At 40.1% G+C, this 27937-nt stretch overlaps 1 protein-coding gene and 1 pseudogene across 3 annotated transcripts in view; one reads left to right on the top strand and one right to left on the bottom strand.

The window, feature by feature from the left end:
• Positions 1–27937, bottom strand: part of znf385a (zinc finger protein 385A) — a 117920-nt gene that overhangs the window by 21806 nt on the left and 68177 nt on the right. For all 3 annotated transcript variants that reach the window (XM_084720995.1, XM_084720996.1, XM_084720997.1), the window contains one exon: positions 21429–21603. In XM_084720995.1, coding sequence (XP_084577121.1) covers positions 21429–21603 — 175 coding nt within the window. The remainder of the gene's footprint in view (positions 1–21428; positions 21604–27937) is intronic.
• On the top strand, positions 74–16571 carry LOC146325149 (uncharacterized; annotated as a pseudogene).

Here is a 27937-nt window from a genome sequence, read left to right as displayed (position 1 = left end):
GAGGTTGGGAGAGGTTGGTTTCTCATGTTCGATGCTTGTGTAATGATTTTAAAATTATTTTCACAGAAACATAATGTTCAAAAGGAGGACAAGGATACGGCCTGTTGATGATGCAGCCTCATATATTTTGTCTTCGAGGGACAAGAAAGGGTTTATGGAACAATTTATTGATAATAACAAAGGTACAAAGATGTCCTTTTAAGGGCAGAATATCACACAAGTGCATATCTCACTACTATTCATTTACATACACATAAGGAATAAATATTTAGGCTATATGTCAGAAACAGAAATGTGTTGACAGAGAACTGCCTTTAATCCTTATCTTTGTAGTTGAAAAATTTTACAAGACTATATTGTCATTTCCAAAGAGGAAAGGTTAAGTTGACTCAATCTCCTAATCAAATGTAACGAATGAATGTAAATAACTTATGTGCCTTCATAGGAAGAGGAGTGTTTGCTACCCAGCCCATCGAAGCAGGTGCTTTTGTCTTGGAGTACAGGGGTGAACTCCTATCAGTGGAAGAATGCCAGTCAAGACACTACTCAGAGATTGAGAGTACATTTCTGTTTGAATTTGAATGGCAGAAACGTAACTTGTGGTAAGTACATGAAGATAAATATTTTGTAGAGATCAGGGAAATAAAAGTTAAAATGAATGAATGAATGAAAACAGGAATAATCTTGTAATCACACATCCTAGGTGGTCTGCAGCAGTTAATGCTGTGAATCAGTTTTTGTTTTTAACTTGATCTGACGCTGATGAGTGAAGTCTGTAGCTAATGATAAGAGCTCTTCTGATCTGGATCAGGCTGGATCACACTACACAGTTAGATGTGATGATATATACACTTGGTGTAATTTGATATTTTAGTAGTACAAAGTGTAATGGTCAATTTTCTTATACCTTATTACCAGTATCGATGCTTCCAGAGAAGATGGATCCCTTGGAAGATTAGTGAATGACAACCACAAATCTCCAAACTGTGTCATGAAGAAGATCGTAGTAAACAACAGGCCACATTTGTGCCTATTTGCTGTGGAGAATATAGATGTAGGAACTGAAATAGATTACAACTATGGTGATTCAAAGTGGCCATGGCGTCAAAAGGTGAGTTGTTTACAATATATACAATATACACCGATGCATTATATTACAAAAATGTGCCAATAAGTGCAGCTAGTTATCTTTCAGATATATAGCTACAGTATTGGCTCTTATGTTTTATGTGAATTGCAGGTGACAGACAAGCAGACTGATGCTGTGGCAGCAGAGACGGAGGGATTCTCTATGGATCGGACTTCCTCTGAAGATTCAAGGAGTGATGAGGCTAAAACACAGGTAATGTTGACACTGAATTCATGTACTATTTATGTTAACTCTGCACTAAATAGTTGAATTACCAAGATCCATACGGGAGGGCCCCACAAGGGCCAGACTAGAAACATATGTGTGTGAGGTGACTTGAAAGATGTTTCTTAAATCAGCCCTGTTCTCAACATCACACACACATATATGTTTCTAGTTTAGTCCTTATGGGGCCCTCTCGTCTGGATCTGACTGTCAGTGATTTTACATCTACTTAGCAACACCTTACAATATTTAAACTCAAGTTATTACAGCTGTAATTTTATACTTTCTGACCTGTTGCATGTTTACAAAGGGAATTTTGAACAGAATCCACTGCACTTCCTAGAAAAGACTATGCCATGCACCTAGCTTTAATGTATATGCTGTTTCAGACATGGTTTTCTTGTGAGCTAATTGTTGTCACTTATGGATATGCTCCCATAACTTGAATATTATCAACTGCCAATGAATTCTTATGTTTTATGTGAATTGCAGGTGACAGACAAGCAGGCTGATGCTGTGGCAGCAGAGACGGAGGGATTCTCTATGGATCGGACTTCCTCTGAAGATTCAAGGAGTGATGAGGCTAAAACACAGGTAATGTTGACACTGAATTCATGTACTATTAATGTTAACTCTGCACTAAATAGTTGAATTACCAAGATCCATACGGGAGGGCCCCACAAGGGCCAGACTAGAAACATATGTGTGTGAGGTGACTTGAGAGATGTTTCTTAAATCAGCCCTGTTCTCAACATCACACACACATATATGTTTCTAGTTTAGTCCTTATGGGGCCCTCTCGTCTGGATCTGACTGTCAGTGATTTTACATCTACTTAGCAACACCTTACAATATTTAAACTCAAGTTATTACAGCTGTAATTTTATACTTTCTGACCTGTTGCATGTTTACAAAGGGAATTTTGAACAGAATCCACTGCACTTCCTAGAAAAGACTATACCATGCACCTAGCTTTAATGTATATGCTGTTTCAGACATGGTTTTCATGTGAGCTAATTGTTGTCATTTATGGATATGCTCCCATAACTTGAATATTATCAACTGCCAATGAATTCTTATGTTTTATCTGAATTGCAGGTGACAGACAAGCAGACTGATGCTGTGGCAGCAGAGACGGAGGGATTCTCTATGGATCGGACTTCCTCTGAAGATTCAAGGAGTGATGAGGCTAAAACACAGGTAATGTTGACACTGAATTCATGTACTATTAATGTTAACTCTGCACTAAATAGTTGAATTACCAAGATCCATACGGGAGGGCCCCACAAGGGCCAGACTAGAAACATATGTGTGTGAGGTGACTTGAAAGATGTTTGTTAAATCAGCCCTGTTCTCAACATCACACACACATATATGTTTCTAGTTTAGTCCTTATGGGGCCCTCTCGTCTGGATCTGACTGTCAGTGATTTTACATCTACTTAGCAACACCTTACAATATTTAAACTCAAGTTATTACAGCTGTAATTTTATACTTTCTGACCTGTTGCATGTTTACAAAGGGAATTTTGAACAGAATCCACTGCACTTCCTAGAAAAGACTATACCATGCACCTAGCTTTAATGTATATGCTGTTTCAGACATGGTTTTCTTGTGAGCTAATTGTTGTCATTTATGGATATGCTCCCATAACTTGAATATTATCAACTGCCAATGAATTCTTATGTTTTATGTGAATTGCAGGTGACAGACAAGCAGGCTGATGCTGTGGCAGCAGAGACGGAGGGATTCTCTATGGATCTGACTTCCTCTGAAGATTCAAGGAGTGATGAGGCTAAAACACAGGTAATGTTGACACTGAATTCATGTACTATTAATGTTAACTCTGCACTAAATAGTTGAATTACCAAGATCCATACGGGAGGGCCCCACAAGGGCCAGACTAGAAACATATGTGTGTGAGGTGACTTGAAAGATGTTTTTCAAATCAGCCCTGTTCTCAACATCACACACACATATATGTTTCTAGTTTAGTCCTTATGGGGCCCTCTCGTCTGGATCCGACTGTCAGTGATTTTACATCAACTTAGCAATAGACTTGCACCGATTTCAACTTTCTTGGCCGATTCCGATTTCCGATTTTTGAGAGGTCTGACCTACCGATTCCGATTTTGGTCGGTTCCGATTTTCAGTCTTTCTAAGAACTGTAATTGACAGCATTCACAAACATTTTTGCAACTTTTCTTGTAAATGTGTTCATAATAAGACACTGACTATTAAATATTCATTTAATACTACCTCCAAAATCATCCAGATTACAACCAGGCCTTATTATATTTTTTAATGAAATGGGTGAATTGGGTGAACGTGATCTCGCGAGATCATCTCGCGGGATTTAGCGGGACGCGATTTCACGTGATCTTTTGTGGAAGCGGATGTAAACAAACCGGAGACTAACGCGGTGCAACAGTTTGAAGTAAAACTTTGCCGTGAGAAAAACAGACACAGAAGTTAAACGAGTCTGGATGAGAAAATGTTTGAGGAGACACATCAACATAGGTTGTTTATTCTTCAGCCAGAACAGGAGGTGAGATTTTAACTGTCCCTCTGTGAACAGCAGTCTGTTGCTAGCTTGCTAGCATTAGCCTGAAGTGCGAGAGAGTTTACGGCTGTTCTGCGTCATTGTCAGCTGCTCTGTCTCGTTGTAGACTGTCTGTCTTCTCTTTATCTTGTTCTTGGAATCTGTCTCTGACACCAGCTTCAAGCAGACGTGTCTGAGTGTGTGTAGCTGTTATCAGCACTGTGTTGACGTCACGGTCAGTTTGTCTGCTGCACGCATGACGTGACCATCGTGCAGAACATGTGTGTGACAATGACGGGCACAGAACCGGATTTGTGACGCTGACCGGCCGGTCACCGGTCAAGGCCAGTCACGTGAAAACCGGCCCGATTCCGAGCATTGCCGATTAATCGGTGCAAGTCTACTTGGCAACACCTTACAATATTTAAACTCAAGTTATTACAGCTGTAATTTTATACTTTCTGACCTGTTGCATGTTTACAAAGGGAATTTTGAACAGAATCCACTGCACTTCCTAGAAAAGACTATACCATGCACCTAGGTTTAATGTATATGCTGTTTCAGACATGGTTTTCATGTGAGCTAATTGTTGTCATTTATGGATATGCTCCCATAACTTGAATATTATCAACTGCCAATGAATTCTTATGTTTTATGTGAATTGCAGGTGACAGACAAGCAGGCTGATGCTGTGGCAGCAGAGACGGAGGGATTCTCTATGGATCTGACTTCCTCTGAAGATTCAAGGAGTGATGAGGCTAAAACACAGGTAATGTTGACACTGAATTCATGTACTATTTATGTTAACTCTGCACTAAATAGTTGAATTACCAAGATCCATACGGGAGGGCCCCACAAGGGCCAGTATAGAAACATATGTGTGTGAGGTGACTTGAAAGATGTTTCTTAAATCAGCCCTGTTCTCAACATCACACACACATATATGTTTCTAGTTTAGTTCTTATGGGGCCCTCTCGTCTGGATCTGACTGTCAGTGATTTTACATCTACTTAGCAACACCTTACAATATTTAAACTCAAGTTATTACAGCTGTAATTTTATACTTTCTGACCTGTTGCATGTTTACAAAGGGAATTTTGAACAGAATCCACTGCACTTCCTAGAAAAGACTATGCCATGCACCTAGCTTTAATGTATATGCTGTTTCAGACATGGTTTTCTTGTGAGCTAATTGTTGTCACTTATGGATATGCTCCCATAACTTGAATATTATCAACTGCCAATGAATTCTTATGTTTTATCTGAATTGCAGGTGACAGACAAGCAGACTGATGCTGTGGCAGCAGAGACGGAGGGATTCTCTATGGATCTGACTTCCTCTGAAGATTCAAGGAGTGATGGGGCTAAAACACAGGTAATGTTGACACTGAATTCATGTACTATTAATGTTAACTCTGCACTAAATAGTTGAATTACCAAGATCCATACGGGAGGGCCCCACAAGGGCCAGACTAGAAACATATGTGTGTGAGGTGACTTGAGAGATGTTTCTTAAATCAGCCCTGTTCTCAACATCACACACACATATATGTTTCTAGTTTAGTCCTTATGGGGCCCTCTCGTCTGGATCTGACTGTCAGTGATTTTACATCTACTTAGCAACACCTTACAATATTTAAACTCAAGTTATTACAGCTGTAATTTTATACTTTCTGAACTGTTGCATGTTTACAAAGGGAATTTTGAACAGAATCCACTGCACTTCCTAGAAAAGACTATACCATGCACCTAGCTTTAATGTATATGCTGTTTCAGACATGGTTTTCTTGTGAGCTAATTGTTGTCATTTATGGATATGCTCCCATAACTTGAATATTATCAACTGCCAATGAATTCTTATGTTTTATGTGAATTGCAGGTGACAGACAAGCAGGCTGATGCTGTGGCAGCAGAGACGGAGGGATTCTCTATGGATCTGACTTCCTCTGAAGATTCAAGGAGTGATGAGGCTAAAACACAGGTAATGTTGACACTGAATTCATGTACTATTTATGTTAACTCTGCACTAAATAGTTGAATTACCACGATTCACATGAGAGATGACATATTTTAGTAATTATTATCAATAGTATTTTCAATGTGATCCATTGCAGCACTTCAGAGGTTGTTGTAACACTCTTTGAGACCTCTAGGAGAGACCACATGCACTTGTCTTCAAGTTACATGCTGTTTCAGAAACAGTTTTAATGTGATCTAACTTTGGTAACTTGTGTTTAGGTGTGTGCTGTCAGAGGGTTTTCCTTAGTGGATTATCCTGACACTGATGAAACTGATGAAGACTGTTTGAAAGACCAACCTCTGTCTGCACACTGTGATGTAAGTTGTTCAAAAGCTGAGGACAGAAAACATTCTTCTGTGTCTCAGATACATCTATTACACAGCAAAATATTAATAGACCTGTGATACAAAAATCCTTCCCTTGTCATTGATTTTCATAGCATCTATGAAAGTGGCTTACCATACCTTGACACAACTCCCTTTTGCAGATGGATAGAACACCAGAGTTTTCTGATCCTCTGTATGATTCCACCGAGAGTATAGTGGAAGAAACTGATAAAGAAGATCCTATAAAAGACACTTCGAGTCTGCAATCAGATGATGAACTTGTTCCAAAGTTGAGAAGGACAAAAAGCATTCTGGTATGTCTCTAACACTTTTAATATCAATAACTGGTACATAGGCCATTTCCTCCTAAATCATTCCTTCGCAATTGATTTTAATAGGATGTGAACAAAAATGGATAGTCATACCTTGACATAACTTCCTTTTTACAGATGGATAGAGTACCAAATGTTTCTGATGCTCTCTACGATTCAAGTGATGACAGTGTAGAGGGTCCTTCCACTTCTCTGTCTGAAATGGCTTCACAAAGGCCAAGGAGAGAGTGTTGCCGTCGAGTAAGCTTCTTTTTTGCTCCTTCATGTTATCACTTAAAGGGTAGAGCCACCAAACTCAACACCATGTTCACTAAGTAGTGCCAATGATACATATAGATAATGTAGATAGTAGTTTTTATGACTTGCTCTAAATTTGACAAATTCATCTAGTCTTGAATGTTACTTCCCTTACTCTAACATAACGTAACAGTAATTCCTTCTAATTTGATGGAGTACTTTTAATTTCATTTAGCCCTGTAAATGTACATCATTCCAACAGGCAGAAGACAGTTAAGAGTGAAGTCAGTTTTGGTCTTACTTATCTTAGTAACCTGCAGGTTGAGTTGTTAATTTAGGTCTTTTTTGTCTTCTAAAGACTCAAATGAGTCTTGTAGGATCAGATGACTCAAGTGTAGATAGCGAAGAGGAGTATATTCCAAATCCCAAGGACGAAGGCACAGACAGTGACAGCAGCTTGGAATTACATATTACATCTAACAGTCAGAGAAGACGCAAGTCTTCCAGTCAGAGCAGCTTCAAGTCTACCAGTCAGAGCAGCGTCAAGTCTACCAGTCAGAGCAGCGTCAAGTCTACCAGTCAGAACAGCGTCAAGTCTACCAGTCAGAGCAGCGTCAAGTCTACCAGTCAGAGCAGCGTCAAGTCTTCCAGTCAGAGCAGCGTCAAGTCTTCCAGTCAGAGCCAACTCAAGTCCAGTCAGAGCAGAAGCTTTGAAACAAGCCATGATTCCACACAGAGTTTTCCTGATATCAGAGATGATGTGCATGAAGAGGAAATGGTGCAGGCACATACTGACATGGAGGCGAGTGTTTCAAATCCCTCTGAAGAGGAGGCAACTGTCTTTGTCAACCCAGTTTTGAAGAAGGAGGATGGTTCAAGAAAATACAACAAGAAACATCACTGCTTGTATTGTGGACAGGTAGTTCAGAAAATGTCAAGACACTTGTTTCGTAAACACAATGATAAGGTTGATGTTGCAAAAGCATTTAGTTTTCCAAAGAACTCAAAAGAAAGGCATCTGCAATTAGAGTATATCCGAAATAAGGGGAACTTCGAACATAATGTAGAAGTTTTAGAGAGCCAGAGAGGAAAACTTATCCCATGCAAGCAACCAAAAAAAAAGACTGAAGGACAGGAATTTATGCATTGTGTGCACTGCTATGGCTTGTTCACAAGAAGAGTGATGTGGCGACATTTTCAGCTCTGCAAATTCAAGCCTCAGGACAAGACTTCCAAACCAGGTAAAAGAAGAGTCCAAGCATTGTGTGCTTTTGCTGAACCTGCTCCAAGTGGATTTAGTGATGCATACTGGAAGTTCTTAAATGATATGAATCAAGACAAGATTGCAATTGCTATTAAGAAAGACCACTGCATCCTAGAGTATGGTTACAGACTGTTCAGGAAGAATGAGAGAGTAGTCAGCCAACATCAATATATTCGACAAAAACTGAGAGAACTTGGCAGACTGGTACTTACAGCAAAAAAGGTTATACCTGTGAAGACTATCAAAGACCTCATAAAACCTGAAAACTATGGCCATGTTGTCACTGCTGCAAGATGCCTAGCTGGCTTCAGTGATGAAACTGGCCAATATGAATGTCCATCTCTTGCTCGCAAAGTTGGGCACAGCTTGCTGTCTTTGGCCATGTTTATTAAGTCTGAAGGACTGAAGCTGAAAGACAAAGAAACTGTTCAAAATGCTGAGGAGTTTGCACAGCTATACCAAGAAAGTTGGAAATTTGACATCGCAAGCCAAGCATTAACTCAACTTGACCAGTCCAAGTGGAACGCACCTCAACTCCTACCATTCACACAGGATGTCCAAAATCTTCATTCTCTTTTGTGTGACAAACAGCAAGAACACTTGAATGCCCTGAAAGAAGAGGCTTCATCCTCAAACTGGAGAGACCTTGCTAAAGTGACCCTGGCACAAGTTATACTTTTCAACCGCCGGAGAGAAGGAGAAGTATCCAGAATGCCCTTGTCTGCATACTTATCAAGAGACACATCAGAAACACATGAAGACGTTAACCTCGCCCTTACAGCACTCGAGCAGAAGCTTTGCAAGCATTTCGTCCGAGTAACCATAGTAGGCAAGAGAGGAAGGAAAGTTCCTGTTCTCCTCACCCCACTCATGAAGGAATCACTTGATACTCTGATAGAGAAGCGAGAAGAATGTGGAGTACTGAATGAAAATGGATTCTTGTTTGCATTGCCACATTCTGTCCACTACCTCAGGGGCTCTGACTGCATAAGGCAGTTTGTGAACGAATGTGATGATATCAAAAATCCCAAAGCACTAACCTCCACAAAACTCAGGAAACACATTGCTACCCTCTCAACCGTTCTGAATCTCAAAACTACAGAACTTGACCAGCTGGCAGATTTCCTTGGGCATAACATCGATGTCCACAGAAAGCACTACCGCCTTCCAGAGGGCACCCTCCAGCTGGCCAAAATAAGCAAAGTTCTCCTGGCATTGGAACAGGGACGGCTTGGAGAATATAAAGGGAAGAGTCTGGATGAAATTCACATTGATCTGAACGGTATAAGTCCTATTATATTTTAATGTAAGAAAAAGTGAAAAAAGGAATTGTCTGGCTATAAATCTGACTCTCCAAGAATATAAGTATTTGACCTTAATTAACATACTGGTGAAGAAGGTGACTTTATAGTTGTTAGTTTGACAATACCTACACAATTTGATTTCATCTGTTTATATTATAAGCCTTGCTGTGTATGTAGTACTTTTAGGTTCTATTGATTATCAGAGGTTGATCACAAGAATTTCAGCTTTCCACCTCATTCATACTCTTGTCAATTACTATTTTAGAGACTCTCAATGTGGAGGGATGTTCACAAGAGGACATGGAAGGTATGTGTTTGTGATTGTTTTTAATTGGTTATGAATAATTAGGACCACTGCATGTGCATTTTGTTTAGGTTTCTCCACCTACTGACCATTTTTGGGAACACACAATTGGTCAATTAATTTTTTAAGTGGGGGGTGTATTTGTCATGTTTTTAGCCATGGAAAACTGTCAGGTACTCCATATTAATGGGAATTATTGTCAATTCACAGTGGTTTCCAGTTAAAAGAAAAAAGCCTTTGGACTCCCCACTAACTTTAACCTCCATGACAGTGTTTATATCTTTGTTATGCTTTAACTGTAATTAGAGTTTTGACCTGTTTCAGCAAAGATTCAAAAGTGTATTGGGACTACATTACATTACAACCATTTAGCATATGCTTTTACACAAAAAGCTTACAGAGTAGGGGTTAAGTTTATTACTCAAGGATACTTGTGAACTAGGGACTTTCTGGTAGAATGATAGAACCACTAACTGCTAAGCCATCCTCTTGCCCTGACTAACAAACCACTGTGCTTAAATGGAAGGGGAAAAATAAGTACTTTCATATTGTTTCCATAGTTCTACTATACAGTGGGAGCTAGACAGTCCATACTTTACCTGTATACCTGTATGCAGAACCAGACTAATGCACCAGTGGTAGTGCATCAGCTTGAGAGTATCTCACACACACATCCGTTGTGATAGATGGCAAGTCTAAAACACAGAGTATGCTTGTGAGGATGCTCAGTCATCCAGGTCATGGAATGTGTTCGAATTCAGCCTAGGCAACTGGACTGGAAAAAAGGTAAGATGTTTCGTCTCTCATCCAAAAAGCTTCTTCAGTTCTGACTGGCTTGTGGGGAACTGCTTATATATTGTTTATATACCTGCAGCTCCCCACCAGCTGGTCAGAACTGAAGAAGCCTCTTGGATGACAGGCAAACACAACCTTTTTTAAGAAGTCCAGTTGCCTATACTTATCGTGAACATACAGCAAGTATGAGTTAAAACTGAAAGATCCTATCAAGACAATCAAATACCTTAAAGCCCTAACAGAGGAACTCCCTGTATTTATGTTTAAATTGCATTCTGGCACAGCACACCAAGCCATAATTGTGAAATGGAGGAAAAGGACAAATGTTCATGCTATTCACATATTTATTTACATGCTACCAACAACTGAGATAGGACAATGCAAACAGGAGATTCCTCTGTGTAGTTTGAGCATGTGCAGTAAGCGCATACGCCACATGCCACAGTGCTAGGAACTGTTTTTTGAAAACTTTAACTACTGAAAACACGCGAGAAATGTGACATGTCAAGTGTAGACATTTTATCACACAACCTTCAGGACTCTCATATATTTGGTTTTGAACTAAAAGATTATAGAATCTTTTAGTTCAAATTATGGTTGCCATATTTTATACTTGCTGCCTATGCAATGGTGTAGTGTGCAATATCTCCAGGTGATGTGGCACCTGTGTTCCTGTGGCTCTGCATGAATTGGTGGGATTTCAGCCTGTGCCCTCAACCACTATATTGTAGATCTATAGAAACAATATGAAATTACTCTTAACTGTTGTTGTTTATTTTTAAGAGATACCCATGGCATATACTACGTTCTATTATTTTATAAAATCTATATTTCTAATTTCTGCAAATTGATTACTGTCACAGTGACAAGAAAATATATGCATGATAAAAATCCCAATTCTTCACTGGCAGGTTCTTTATATTTTAAGTGAATATACCTGCCTTTCATATTTGTATAACCTATTTTTTGTACCTAGGATCTAGTATGCCGGAACCACAAGAGTCGGAAGAAGAGGTCAGTGTGACATCCCTGCAAGAATGTACTTCCACAGAGGATCCCCCAAACCAGAGGAAATCCACAAAAAGGAGAGGTGGGCTTATCAAATCAATTCAATTGAAATTTCTTTATTTTTTATTTTCCACAAGGAACTTTTTTTGTATTGTAAAGACAAATATGACAACCATCAACATGACACTTACTGCTAAGATTAAAATGTACACTTACTATTACAACAGTCCTAGGAGCAGTAGTGGTGTAGTAATAATAATAACAACAATAATCATAATAGTAGTTGTTTCCTTTGATACCTTAGATTCCTTAGATAGAGATAGACATGGGCACAAAACTAGATGTGGCCCTTTCTTTGGTACAGGGACCTATATCACAAGCAGGAGGCCTTCTCCTTGCTGTCTGTCTCAGTGGTTCCTCTTCCTGTTGGCAGAGAGTGGTGTGTAAACAATAATAACTAAATGTCTGTGATAGATATCAAGGTCTGAAGGATATGGACAACAGTTCAATGTTTAAGGAGCAATATGACAAAATAATTTCAACTGTTTTACACCAAACTGTATGCATGTACACTAGGGGTGTGTATCTCACTGACTGAGACGATTTTGATAAGTATCTCGATACATGCTCAACAATACAATATGTCTTATAAATCTTTAAATCTCCAATGATTTGGTTCGATATGATTCAGCTCTGTCATGATACGATACGATGCAGTACAAGACAATGCAGTGTGTCAGTCTTTACATTTTGATTCAATTAATGCTGCATTTGTAGAGTGCAAAGTTGCAAAAAACAAACTAAATATAGTAACAGTAGAGACAGAGAGTCTCATGTGTAAATGAGATCCTGTAGTCTAAATGATAATCTGTGAACAAACTTTAAAACTGTTTAAAATGTGAGTATTTGTGCAGTAAGATGATGAGCTGCTGTGTTTCATATTCAGAGTGCTGTGGTTTTGATTATTGTGGAGGAACAGTGAAGTGTTACCTGCTCTCACAGTGACATGACGTCTCTGTGGTCAGACTCGTGTCTCTGTTCTCTGCTGTCAGACATGTTTTACATAAATGACCTGCAGCAGCGTTTCTCATCTTTCTTAGAACGCACAAACTTGCTCTACACTTGAGTGTTATGAAAGTTTGGTGGTGCGACGTGGTACAATGTCACTTCTGTCGCTGTTTTCAGCACTGTCTGTTTTAAGTAAATGAAGAGGAGACACAGGAGAGGGAGGAGGGAGCGCTTGTTTTTGTGATGGCAGCAGCAGGCATCCAGTGAGAGTGGTGCAGGCAGGGACAGGAGGAGAGAGAAGAGGGAGGAAAGTTACAGCAGCAGCTCCCTGATGCCAAAAATGAAACACATGCACGTCCTAATGAGATGTATCGATACGCGAGTGTTGCATCGATTTGTTTCCGATGTTCGATGTTGATGTTCATTTTTTTTACCGCTATAGGCCGTCTGAACCGATGCACTCGTATCTTACACATTAAAGTCCGATGCATCAAATGCATGAGTGAATCATTACACCCCTAATGTACACACATAACCACACCCCATGGTTTTACCACTGTTTTAGAGTCCTGGTCTAGTCTGAGAGGTACTCCACAGCCATCTAAACACATTCCAGTATCGCCACTTATCATCAACTCTCATCAACAGTCTCTGTGATGCGGATGAAATTTTCTTCCTTGTATCCATGTTGATATCTTAGGTTTGCCAGGAGTTCAAGTTTATTTCACAGCAATCTCACACAGGCAAACTTTATCAAGGGAAGCAGTGGATATGTTTGCTTACTGCTGGCTTTTTTGAGCCTGTACAGTACTTGTGGCTCGCTTCTTCTTTACTCTTGAGTTGCCATTAGGTCTGCATGTTTTTGTATAATTCGATCATTAAATCAAAACATAGTGTTTTAAATGGGTATTCTCTTTTTAGCTGCATTACTATCTCCTTTGTATATTGGATAATCTCACCTCCTCCTGGTCTTACAGGTTTAGTTGGGACTAGCCACAGGAGCCAAACACTCCTGTGTTTAACCATACCCAGTAACTGGTTAGAAAAAGAAAAAAACAGGTTGAATCACAGAACAATCAAAACGACACTCCACCTGTCACCATTACAACACCAACAAGATTTAAAAGAATAAAGCAGAATGAGGATATAAGTGTTTCCCATTCATCTTGACAAGACACATATGCCTTACAACAAATTCTAATACTTTATCAAATCTATCCTCTTAATCACTGCAAATGGATTGCTGTCACAATCTGTCTTTCATATTTGTCTAACCTATTTTTTGTACTTAGGATCTAGTATGCCGAAACCACAAGAATTGGAAGAAGAGGTCAGTGTGACATCCCTGCAAGAATGTACTTCCACAGAGGATCCCCCAAACCAGAGGAAATCCACAAAAAGGAGAGGTGGGCTTATCAAATCAATTCAATTGAAATTTCTTTATTTTTTATTTTCCACAAGGAACTTTTTTTGTATTGTAAAGACAAATATGACAACCATCAACATGACACTTACTGCTAAGATTAAAATGTACACTTACTATTACAACAGTCCTAGGAGCAGTAGTGGTGTAGTAATAATAATAACAACAATAATCATAATAGTAGTTGTTTCCTTTGATACCTTAGATTCCTTAGATAGAGATAGACATGGGCACAAAACTAGATGTGGCCCTTTCTTTGGTACAGGGACCTATATCACAAGCAGGAGGCCTTCTCCTTGCTGTCTGTCTCAGTGGTTCCTCTTCCTGTTGGCAGAGAGTGGTGTGTAAACAATAATAACTAAATGTCTGTGATAGATATCAAGGTCTGAAGGATATGGACAACAGTTCAATGTTTAAGGAGCAATATGACAAAATAATTTCAACTGTTTTACACCAAACTGTATGCATGTACACTAGGGGTGTGTATCTCACTGACTGAGACGATTTTGATAAGTATCTCGATACATGCTCAACAATACAATATGTCTTATAAATCTTTAAATCTCCAATGATTTGGTTCGATACGATTCAGCTCTGTCATGATACGATACGATGCAGTACAAGACAATGCAGTGTGTCAGTCTTTACATTTTGATTCAATTAATGCTGCATTTGTAGAGTGCAAAGTTGCAAAAAACAAACTAAATATAGTAACAGTAGAGACAGAGAGTCTCATGTGTAAATGAGATCCTGTAGTCTAAATGATAATCTGTGAACAAACTTTAAAACTGTTTAAAATGTGAGTATTTGTGCAGTAAGATGATGAGCTGCTGTGTTTCATATTCAGAGTGCTGTGGTTTTGATTATTGTGGAGGAACAGTGAAGTGTTACCTGCTCTCACAGTGACATGACGTCTCTGTGGTCAGACTCGTGTCTCTGTTCTCTGCTGTCAGACATGTTTTACATAAATGACCTGCAGCAGCGTTTCTCATCTTTCTTAGAACGCACAAACTTGCTCTACACTTGAGTGTTATGAAAGTTTGGTGGTGCGACGTGGTACAATGTCACTTCTGTCGCTGTTTTCAGCACTGTCTGTTTTAAGTAAATGAAGAGGAGACACAGGAGAGGGAGGAGGGAGCGCTTGTTTTTGTGATGGCAGCAGCAGGCATCCAGTGAGAGTGGTGCAGGCAGGGACAGGAGGAGAGAGAAGAGGGAGGAAAGTTACAGCAGCAGCTCCCTGATGCCAAAAATGAAACACATGCACGTCCTAATGAGATGTATCGATACGCGAGTGTTGCATCGATTTGTTTCCGATGTTCGATGTTGATGTTCATTTTTTTTACCGCTATAGGCCGTCTGAACCGATGCACTCGTATCTTACACATTAAAGTCCGATGCATCAAATGCATGAGTGAATCATTACACCCCTAATGTACACACATAACCACACCCCATGGTTTTACCACTGTTTTAGAGTCCTGGTCTAGTCTGAGAGGTACTCCACAGCCATCTAAACACATTCCAGTATCGCCACTTATCATCAACTCTCATCAACAGTCTCTGTGATGCGGATGAAATTTTCTTCCTTGTATCCATGTTGATATCTTAGGTTTGCCAGGAGTTCAAGTTTATTTCACAGCAATCTCACACAGGCAAACTTTATCAAGGGAAGCAGTGGATATGTTTGCTTACTGCTGGCTTTTTTGAGCCTGTACAGTACTTGTGGCTCGCTTCTTCTTTACTCTTGAGTTGCCATTAGGTCTGCATGTTTTTGTATAATTCGATCATTAAATCAAAACATAGTGTTTTAAATGGGTATTCTCTTTTTAGCTGCATTACTATCTCCTTTGTATATTGGATAATCTCACCTCCTCCTGGTCTTACAGGTTTAGTTGGGACTAGCCACAGGAGCCAAACACTCCTGTGTTTAACCATACCCAGTAACTGGTTAGAAAAAGAAAAAAACAGGTTGAATCACAGAACAATCAAAACGACACTCCACCTGTCACCATTACAACACCAACAAGATTTAAAAGAATAAAGCAGAATGAGGATATAAGTGTTTCCCATTCATCTTGACAAGACACATATGCCTTACAACAAATTCTAATACTTTATCAAATCTATCCTCTTAATCACTGCAAATGGATTGCTGTCACAATCTGTCTTTCATATTTGTCTAACCTATTTTTTGTACTTAGGATCTAGTATGCCGAAACCACAAGAATTGGAAGAAGAGGTCAGTGTGACATCCCTGCAAGAATGTACTTCCACAGAGGATCCCCCAAACCAGAGGAAATCTACAAAAAAGAGAGGTAGGCTTATCAAAGCCAGTGCTGCAATAGATGACCTATGTGAACAGTCCAATAGGGTTTCAGTTCCAATTAAGATTTAAATTTGTTAAACATATAAGGCGTTCTCTTTATGCCTACTTAGGTAAACAAGCTGCAGTCAAGAGAACCTGGACACCAGAGGAATGTGCTGCAGTGGAGAGACATTTAAGAAAATGCATTGTTACAAACCAAGTTCCAGGAAAGGTGGACTGTGAGCGCTGCATCACTGCAGAACCCGAAGCCCTGAGACACAGAGACTGGAGAGCAGTAAAATATTACATAAAAAATCGGATTTCTGCCTCTCGAAGAAAAATACAATGAAAGTACTTCACACACACAAACACAGAAACTTAGAATAAGAGTAAGGTGATGTTAATAGATGTGTTCTGTATTCATTCCTTTGTTTTCTTGTCTATAAAGGCAGATTTAGTTAAGAAAAATGCTGCTCATTTTTATTTTAAGTGGTGTTTACAATTTTATACTGTTCAGCTCAATGTTGATGTGAGGTTATGACAGTCAAGATGCCTGACACATTTTCTTGTTTGTTTTTTTCTTGATGCAGATGTAGTCTGGCCATAACTTTTTTCTTGGAATTGAAATATAAAGAAGTTCACGCTCGTTGAAAACAAAGCATGTCCTAAGTTTATTTTATGCAGTGTTTTGTGTAAATTATTACTGATGATTAGCCCTAGAAAGAACTAAATAGAATTTATTTGGAAAAGTCTCTTTGGTTCGGTAAGTGCTGGGCAGGAGGTCATTATTTTAGTACCAGGATGAAGAGGATGTAAGTTAGATAGTTAGGTAATCAGTGACAAACCATTTAGCCATTAATATCTTCAGATAGTAATGTTGGTCCACGCTGAGATATAAAAACTAGAAACAAATGTGTGTGTGTGGCAGTGGACCTCACAAGTTCGGAATGGTAAAAATGGAGCCCCACAAGTAGCTAAAAAAACTGGTGTGGAGAAAAAAGTATTGAATTCTCTTAATTTCAAGTGATATTTCTGTTTGGGATTTTTTTTTTATCTTACCTGATTTTTTACAGAGCTGTAGAACCACTGGAAAGGGTGGACCCCACAATTGGCCAAAATTAGACCGGTCCTCGTAAGGGAGGAAAACGAGTATGTGTGTGTGTGTGTGTGTGTGTGTGTGTGTGCATTATGTATATAGCCTATGTATCTTTGTCAGTTACAGAGGACCTGCCCCAGAGTGACCTGTGTGAGTCTCCACAGGCCAAACCACAGTGTCCGTCCTCCAGACGCTGCTTTCCCAGTTGAGGCCACGCACAGCTGCCTGCTCCCAGAGATCTGTCCCATGAGACCATGGAGCAGAGGGACAGGATCACACTGAGGACACACACACACACAGTCACACACACACACACACACACACACACAAGTAAGCAAACATGCAGGCAGGCCAGGAAGAGACAGGGTTCTTGGGTCACGAGACGGAGGCTTGGATGGAAAAAGGCATTCTTTCACATGTTGCTACTTTCAGATCTCGATCATGGCAGGCTTGTTTTGGCTCCTCGCACTCTTGGAAGTCTCACTAATGGCGACTGGCCTGGAGCTGAGCTCAGATCCCCCATGAGGGAAGGGGAGTGAAAAGGACTGGCCCTCTTACTACTCTGGGATGAGCTAAAGGAGTGTTATTTTTATGGATAGAATAAAATGCTAGGCCCTCTGCTCTGATATGTTGCAGCATTTTGGGCTTTTATTGGACCCGAGTTTCATCTTTTCATTCATCATGTTTGCCCTGTGCCCTCCTGTCAATAAGGTGGAAATGTCTGGTAAACAGTCAGCTGCAGGAACTTTTTGTAAATGTCAACAAAACATTCATTGCCTCATGTGTGATCCAAGGACAGAGTGGTGACACTGAGGGAATGGAAACTTCTGGGTGGAGGAAGGAGAAGGGCAGAGGCACACAGTACCCAGCCTCTGAATTATAGCTTGAAATAGGAAGATGAGCAAGACAGAAAATAGGACTGAGACAACACCAACAAAGCTGGAGAGATTCTGCTAAAGAAAGAGTTTTCATTGCCTCCACCATCCTTACAATTAATAAATTAATCTCTCAAGGGTGAATTACTTTTCATTACAGTCAGATCAGCTGCTGTGTCTGTCCTATCAGATGCTGGCTTAGATCCTCGTCTATCAGACTCCTCCACAATGGTGTCATCTTTATTTTTTCTCAATCAGTCTTAGCACTTATTACCACCACCCTGGGCTCAGGCAACAAGGTCTATTTTGACCCTGTGGCAAACAGTGATACACTCCTCAATAACTCACTCACACATAAACATATGCACGCCACAGTGGGGTTCCTTGACAAGATGCCAAAAAACTGCCATGTTGCCATGTGTACGCCAACTCACCTGCTCACAGTCTAAATGGATAGACACCAGACCAGACTGCTCAGCTGAACAAAGCATTGCTGTGGTTAGACTGGACTAATAGAGAGGATTGTCTGTTGTTCAATAATGATGCTTCTACTTTGATCAGCCTGTCACTCAGTTAGCAGCACACCTAATGTCTGGCCTTCATGTTGGTTAGTCTGCTCCTCTCTGTGCTTCTCATTTAGACAAGATCAATCACTATTGTCCCTAAATAAAAAAAAAAAAAAGGCCTGTGATGTACAGTGTTGGGGAGGCTACTTTAAAGCATAGCTTTGCAAGCTACCAATTACTTCACACTGGAGGAAGCTGAACTACAGCAAAGCTAATTTAAGGAGAAATCTAGTTTGGTTACCTAAAGGGGCTCTCACATCAGGGACCTGGGCCCAGATCCAAATACACTTGACCTCATAGTCCAGTTCATTTGATTAGTGTGAACACTGCGTAGCATACTCAGGCACAGTTCATTGATCCATGCCCACGTCCACTTGAAAAGATGGTTCTGAGTTAAATTTATGTGTACTTGGTCACAGTTGGCATCAGGAGTAAAAAAACAACCATACTAAAAAAAAGGAAGTGGACTGCTATTGGGATCTTGTGAATGGCAGGCTTTCCTACACCATAACAACAAAAACAAATATTGTGTATGTCACGATGCAAGCATACTCAGGTATAGAACAACATAATGTGAAAAATGACCAGCAGGGGAGTGGAGAGAGAGGTGCAAGTTGCACACAGGCAAGGTACAAAGCAGTTATGCCTTACGTGAAAACACCCCAAAGGTAGTTCAAATTACTTTTGAACTACACGTAATATGAAAATATAACAAATCATAACAAAATATAATGCAACAAAGTCACATGCCAGCAAATAAATGCCACATAATTGAGTTTAATGAGCTCCTGGCTATTGGCAAAATACATTTCAACTTCTATCAGACATAGCTTTCTCCAAGTGTTCTATAGACTCCATCTCTCTGGGAGCCGACTTGCCAGGATACATCTTGAAAGAAATCCAACTTGCTCCCAATGCCAGCAGGCTGCAGCTACCCTCTAACATATGTTCTGGTAATACCCAACGTTGGTACAATTTTAGTTTTCCATTTTTGAGAGAATTTCTTACATTTGTGTAACAACTTCTATTACATTTTATACCATGGTTTCCACCATTTTCTCTTTATCTTAAGCATGAGGATTGTCTCTTTGATTGTTTGTACTGTATGTCTATATTTTAAAAGCCAATAAAAAACTGTCAGTAAGTCAATTGTTTTCGGGTCATAGATACAAATACAAATACACCACTATTCATAGGAAAGTGCAAGGAATGTCAGCCTTTTATGAACCAAAATGGTTTGTAATGTCAGTGGTGAACTACAAAAAACAGCAACAACAAGTAATTTAAGTGTGTGAATCACTATGCAAATATGAATATAGCTGAACTATCAGCCAGCAACTGCAAAAAATGACATATTAAGTGAAGCCAAAGCATCTTGGTTGCCCCTCGGTAGCTGCCTGCAGTATAAGTCATACATCCTGCCAAATCTGGCCAAACTAAAACCTCAAAGTATACATCAGACAAATTTTTCTCAAAGATGGTTTCTGTCAGTTTAGTTCTTATCATGCCAATGTTTGTCCAAGTGTTCATTTTTTCTCATCAGTTTGATTTAACCAGTTATTTGATGATATAAAAAAAAGGGGGGGTTATGTGATGATTGACAGCTGAGCTGCACTCTATACCTCGGCTCCAACACTAGTCACTACTATGCAGACTCTAAATGACGTCACCAGCGCAAGATGGCAGCACTCCGTATTTTTCTATTTTGGCTTCATTTTTGTACAGTGGGAGGGAGAAGAGAAGTGTCCTCCATCTTTATTTACCACCATTGCTGTAATATGTAGTTAAATTAATATTTTAATTACATATAGTTTGCTACTCCTCAGCACTGTTGATGTAAACTAATGAAGCAAGAGTATCTCTTATGACAGTGAACATTTGTACAGTCACTAGCAGATAAAACGAATACATATTAAATATTACACAGTTTGTGCTATGATTGCAATTTTGTCCTCTCAACCTTCTTGGAAAATTGTGTTAGACTCCCTCTGGTTTTAGTTTGTTTTTCCTATCAACCTGTTTGCCTTCAGTCATCTGATCATCGGCTGTTTTCATCAAGCTTTTGCCAGAACTTGGTAACTGTAGCTGCATTCAGACTGACTTGGACCGGCTGCTTTGAAGTTAAGGCTAAATTGAATTTTGCAATGTAATATAATACGTCCACAGCAAAGCCAGAGAAAGGAACTTATTCATCTGTGTCCCACTTTTAAAGTTACTTCCTCAATATTCTGAATTAAAACGCACTTTAACTATCATTCAAAAACAGTTATCTCAAAATGAATCAGACTATTAAACTATCCAAAGTCCTGGCACCTGTAATTATTCTGCTCTTTCATGAAATAAACATCTTTGGATTTTAGTCACTATGTGAGACACAACTGTCAGTGCAAATAGTTTCTGGGGTTTGTGAGACTTTGTTGTTGACCATAAGCTCTGCTGCAACCATATCAGACCACACAGAGAGCTGAGATGCTCACAACAAGAACAACACAGAGCAAAGCTGCTGTGATTAGAGGCCTTTGTTATTCTTGCATATTTTCCATTTCATTTTCCAACAAAACGATAAGCCTCTGAACATCCTGCGTGGATTAAAATGATTATTTCTACGACAAAACTCACACAAGCACCTTTTCTGTCTCTACTCCTGTTTGTTATTTCTGCTCTCTCACCCGCTTTGCTGGGCTCGCTGTCTGGGGCAGTGCCAGGGGCTCCGGGCGGAGACGGGGAGGAGGTGGGGGGCACAGTATGAGGCTTGTCCCCCTCCTGAGGACGAGTCTTGGAGGTCTCGATGCCTTTGACTCTCCTGGCATGGCGATTTCCTTTGTAATGAGCTTCTGCCTGGCTCTATAGCAGAACACAGAAAAAAAACACATTAATGTTGTAACTCTAATGCCAACAGGTGAATAAAACATTGCAGGCTGGATTAGACTCAATGTCACTGTGACATCTACACACATGCATGCATGTCATTATGATAGCCTGTTATTCAATATACTCCAGGGACTGGAGCCACAGACAGCAGGCAGGTTTACAGTGGATAGACAGATGGATTACAAGCATGGGAACAAAAAGATGCAATGATGCAGTGATGGATACATTCAAGGCCTGTCTGTCCTCCTTGTCCCACTTGGAGGACCCCTGATGCTCACGTATTTGAAAAAATGTTGTAAAAGTGCCCTCAGGCTCACCCTTCCATTGAAGAAAATGTAAGAAAGGTTGTTCTTCCAGTGGACAAAACTATTAAGTGCCCTCTAAGGTGCCCTTCCATTGGATAAAGGTGATTATGTTCCTTCTAGGTTGCCCTTCCAGTGAACAGAAACCTCCAGGTTTCCCTTTCAGTGGAGAAAAGATGATGCAGTGCCATATGGGCTGCCCTGCATCCTAGAAAATTAGTTGGCCTCTATGTGCTTCTAAGTGGTTAAATAGTTCCCTGCATGTTTTTATTACAGCTGTGTAGTAGTTGTCCTTAAAGCCACATAAAACAATTTATCGAAACCAGTGGCTCAAATTATTTCACCATAAGTGCTTTACAACTTTCAGTGTGCTGGTGCCCTTTTTATTTTTTTTGGCCCTTGTCCCTCAAACAACCTGAGTCCACCACTGCTTAGTCATCTTATTGTCAAGTTTTTCAAGTTCACAATATGCTAATTTATCATTCATTATAACAGTGCATCTGTTTTTGGATCATCTGTTTGTCTACATCAGACATAACTGCTCAGCTCAAAGTTTCGACATGCATCCCCTGCAGTCTAAACCTCGACGTACACCCTGACAGTACTTGGCTCCAGCTTTCATTACTACAGCCATGCTGACAGACATGCCAAAGGGAGTTGAACTCCGGGTCAGTGGGATGCCAAGCCACAGTATGTGCCTGGAGGGCCCATAAGTCCCACACTGACATTACCCACCCTGCTACAACACACATACACACATTAATACAGTACACATTAACAAAGGGAGGCTGGCATACGTAGGTTCCTACAACATAAATACTATGATAGCCTTCAGCTGCTCACTGAAAAGGGTCAGGCTCTTGCACAATCCCAGACTTAATTGCTTGCCTTTGGAGTGGTCAAAATCTAAATATATATGTACTCGCAGGCGGCAAAGCCCCAGTCTGTAATATCTCATAAAAAGATAAAATGGGGATGTGGATTCTGAGTCTGGGGGTTGTCAGGGACTGGAGATTATACCACATTCCAGCGAAGAAAAAAATGGTGCAGAGATCTATTACAGAAGCTGGTGTGGCTAATCTCCTGATGAAAGGCTAGCTACTAGCTAATGTGTTTGTTCAGAGAGTAAACACCAGAGGTGAGTCATCCACCATGAGACTACCGGGACATCGGGGGAATCTGTCTCTAGTCCGCATATGTTTGTGTGTCTGCACAGAGGTATGTGAATCAGGGACAACATGGCGGATGAGATGCAGGAATGCTATACTGAGCTGACGCCAGTGTTCTAGCTTCACAGTATGGTGACTGTAGAAACAAAACAAAAACACACACATATACACAGTCACACAGGCAGGTGGACAGAGGGTAGTCATGTAACCCTATTAGCCATCTGTTCGCCTGTTCTTTATCGCCCCTCTATCATGGTTTAAGTGTCCCTCAATTAAAAACACAAACAGCCTCCTTGCTGATACAGACACATTATGTCAGTGCTGCGCTTGAATTGGATAGTTCCCAGCTATCTCTACAAGTCTGCTGTAGACTGAGCAGATGTTTCATTCCTTTGCTGGCCTAATAATGTTTGTATCAAGGGGCCAATGATAAAGATGATTATTAAGTGGCTGGATTACGGTTAGTGTTAACATTTTATAGTAAGGCTACATTAATTATTCATGAATTCCTGCATGAAAAAGCATGAATTCATTCAAGTAGTATGTCATGAACTATCAGGAATTACAATTACAGTACAATTAAACAGTATTTCAACTGATTTGTAATTGTAATTACTAACTAAGCTGGGGTCATCAATCCGCAGCTCTCTTCAGTGGTTCCCAGTGGCTTTGATATAAAATTGTTTGTAAATGAATAACGGTTCTTTTTAAAAAAAAAATAAAATAAATATATATACATATATATATATATATTTGAAAGTTTTATTTCTAATTGCTGTAGGTCTTATTGATTCTTATGTTTGTCGATTGCAAAAATGTGTAGCCTATACACAGAATTAAAAAATGATTTAATATGTTAACTAAAACATGTCATAAGCTACATATGTTGCTCACAATCTTTTCCTTAAAACTTTGACTGGCAGCTAACTTGAATCTCCCTAGACTACCTAAGCTACTAGTCTAGTTACTAAATGTTGCAGACCGCTTAACTAAGCCCTACTTCTTCATTACCTCATCGTGTTTGAAGACCTTCAAATAAAGTGGTGGCCTGTCCATCTTAAACTCTGATAACAGAGGATTAATGGTTCCATAATTGTGAAATCACACATAAAAAACATTTTTTGCTTATACATACATGATGATATTTATTCCTATTGCAAATATAGATTGGCTGACTTTATTAAATTTTTATATTCCTGAATCTACTACATGAATTAATTCAAGCTTTTTCATGCATGAAGTCATGTAAGAATTCATTATAATTCCTGTACCCTTCCTATAAAGTGTTACCCAGTTAGTTTCCAGGGACAAACACAGCCTTGAAGAGTGGCTGACAGCTGCCATAGGTGCTGAAAGGCTTGGAGAATGTGACTGACACTTTGGACATCACACTGACCACAGGCTCAGGAGCAGGGATAGACTGGACTGGTGAAGGAGACGGGGGGTGATGAGTAATGTTTGTGTATATTTTCTGTGCATGTGTGCATGATGGCATCCAGTACGTGAGCTGAAGTGATTTAGAAGATCACATGTTTCTTGTAAATCATGATGACAAACCGCACTCTAGATATAGCTCACCCTCTGTAACTGTACCCTGTCAAAGGGGTCTTAAGGAGCTGCTTTAGCAAAGCCAGCAGATCAAGGTGGAGAGAGTAAAAGGGGGTGCTGAGGCAGAAATGATCTCTCAGATGAAAGAAGGCATGAGGGGAGATAGAAAGGTGTAAGGTGGCGCGTGGCGAAGCGGCCACAGAGGCTCTCTTAACCTCTCCTGCCAAGCCAAGGGGATCAAGTGCCAAGCAGCTGTGTATCGCTGTGTGGGAAAGGGGAAGAGAATGAAGGGAAGATGAAGGAGAAAACAGTGCCTCGCCAGGGAACTACAAGACAAGGAAGGTGATACAGAGAGCTGGACTGAGCTAAGGAATGATAAAAGAGACAGAAACCCTCAGAGAGAGGAAAAAGCTGCACCACATCAGCCTGTGATGCCTGTGTTTTATTATGCAGGGGGTTCAAACTGAACAAGCGCTTTCCAGCACGACTATCATTCTGACGGGATGTTACAGCATAGCTCTAGCTGCGGCTCCAGATGAGACAAAGAGGAAGAAAAAAACGGCGAGGAAGTTGAAAGTGCGAGAAAATAACAGATAGTCTGGAACAATAAACAAGCAGGAAACAGGGGTGGGGGGGTAGAAAAACAAGCCGGTGAAGTAGCGAGGATAAAGGATGCATATCAGCCAAGTCTCGCTGCAGCAGCTGTGACGTTGGTCAATGCAGCGCGACGAAGCCTGTGATGTCACTAATGCAGCACGCCACCAAGGTTATTCTGCATAAACCACCGTTTAACACCTCACACCACCAAACGACGCAGGGACAGTAGGGCAAACCCCCCCCCCCATCCTTTTTTCCTCTCCTCTCCTTCCCCTCCAAGTCTCCTCTTTCTCCTTCTTTCCCAAGATGCACCGGGGCTGTCAGTGCCAGACACTAATCCATGCCCTTGACGAATGCATCTTATAATAAGTAGTGGCAGGCAATTTTAGGCATTTCCACACTGTAAATAATGCAGCATGAGAGCAGGAGACAGATAGAAAAGAGGGGGGAGAAGGTTGCAGAGAGAGTGAGACAGGCACAGGGAGAGGAAGATCAAATGGGACGAATGAATGATGGCAAAATGATGCGTGAAATGAGGGAAGCACGGGGTGGGAGTAGGATGGCAGAACTGGATCCTTTGAAGACAAATACATTGATCACGACATTACATGGTAAGCCCCAGTCATGTGCTTTGACCTAATCAACCTAATCAACTCACGCATGGCAGATAAAGATGGAGACATGTCAACACCAAAGGCAAAAAAGATCCCTTTTTTTTTTTTCAAGACAGAGCCACGGACTGGATAACTGAGGTGGGGAATGCAGCGCAGGATTCTTCGAAGTGTTTCCTGCTGTATTATTTTTATCCATGAAATATTCATCCTGACTTGACATTATGTAAAAAAAGAACCGCGTGGGTGGGGAGTCATTCTATGGCAATATGGAGGATAGTTTTTCTACAGCATCACTTAGTAGGACAGCACAAGCTACACACAGTTTGACATTGCTGACATACTGCAGTGTGTGCGATTTTTTTTTCTTGTGCACACTGCAAGTGAAAGTGACAATGACAGCAGAGTGTGTATATGTGTCTTTTATCTGTCAGGAGCCAGGACATAAACCAGGGCTGCTGAAGGTGTTACCTATTGGTATAAACATGGCATGAGCTTCAGTGGGGAGACCAAATTCTCATGAAACCTAAACCTGTGCTTTCACTTTTATTGTTCTTATCTTATGTTAGAAGGTTTTGGAAACTCATACTGTTTAAGTAAATCTCAGAATTGACTGTATGTCTCAAGGAAACACAGCCTTAAAGAAAGCAAAATTCCTATGCCAAGTTCCCCACTGCCCACTGTGTCTCAGACATACATTAAAGCTGTGTCTTTTCCTGGGGACCCAATTTTTTGAAATGAAAAACCACTGCGACCCAAGTCCCAATAAGCCTTATCAATAAATTCTGGTAAGAGTTAATTTGTGTGTATATGAATGTTCATGACAGTTTTTACTGCTGTTTTCACATCACCGTATATTATCTTGGTGTTTTATTGAAACGTATAACTGGATCTTATTTTTTCCTCATATCATTAAAATAATATACACATTTTAAATGCTTTAGAAAAGGTGTACTGCAGATATATCCCTTAAATTTGCAGAATTTCCTCCATAGAATTTTACTTATCCAGGGACCCAAATAAAATCTCCTGTGACCCACCTGTGGATCCCGACCCAGTCTTTGGGAATGCCTGCATTAAAGGGTACCTTGTGTGTCTGTGTTAAGGCACTGCACTCATTCAAATGAATGACATTTTCACTGCAAAATCTGATTTGGTCTGAATACAGCAAGGGTTTTGACAAAATTTGACTTGGCAATGAAAACAGGCTAAAGAAAATGACAAATATTGGAACTTACTTTTTGAGAGGTAAAGTGTAACCTACTGCTATAAACAGTATTTATCACCCCACTGCAGCCCCAGTCAAAAAAGCTCCACTTTGCAGACCAGCACACAGCAATGTGCTTGTTTTGGTTATATTTTAGGCTAGGTATGATAGCAAAAGTACAGTAGATTCTGGAAACATTACGGTGCTTCTCTTGTAACTTTGCTCAATGTTTTTTCCTTTTAGCTGTTACCATTAAAACAACATTTTAACATTACTTTAAATATTTAAATTCTTTAAATTCTCCACAGATTTTACTGTATATCCTAACTTTATCCAACAGGACATGTCTTTACTAAAGAAGCGTCTATTTGATAGCTAGCTGTGGGGCTCAAAGTATTTCATCATATAAACATCTCTGTCTAACTGTTTCCTGTGCCTGTGAAGACATACAGCAGAGAACTCTGCAAAGAGCAGGCTGAAGATTACAGCCCTGCAGCTCCCTGACCACATGGAAACCATGATTGTAGACCTGACGAGTATATATAGCACCGGTCCACTCCTTAATGTTGTGTATTGAGGATGGAGGTACGCCCTGGCCCTGATGTCTGCACCACTGAATAAGGAGAATCACAGCCAAATTATACACTGCACACATGACATTTGGCGCTGATGTTGTTATGTGTCTATCCTCTTCATCCACAGCAAGGAGAGAAGACTGAAAATGGGTTGGCACCACTTCACATAAAGTACTTCCATGAGATTTTTGTTTTTGATCATCTGTCATCAGTCATGTATGGAAGTTGCCCATGGGTAAAACATGCCATTAAACTCTCATTATGAGTTTAGATATAAACTACACCATATGGACAAACA

Source organism: Lutjanus erythropterus, chromosome 6 (assembly GCF_056507025.1).
Source record: "Lutjanus erythropterus isolate fLutEry1 chromosome 6, fLutEry1.hap2, whole genome shotgun sequence".
Lineage (NCBI taxonomy): Eukaryota > Metazoa > Chordata > Actinopteri > Lutjaniformes > Lutjanidae > Lutjanus > Lutjanus erythropterus.
This window is presented reverse-complemented; position numbering and strand designations above follow the sequence as displayed.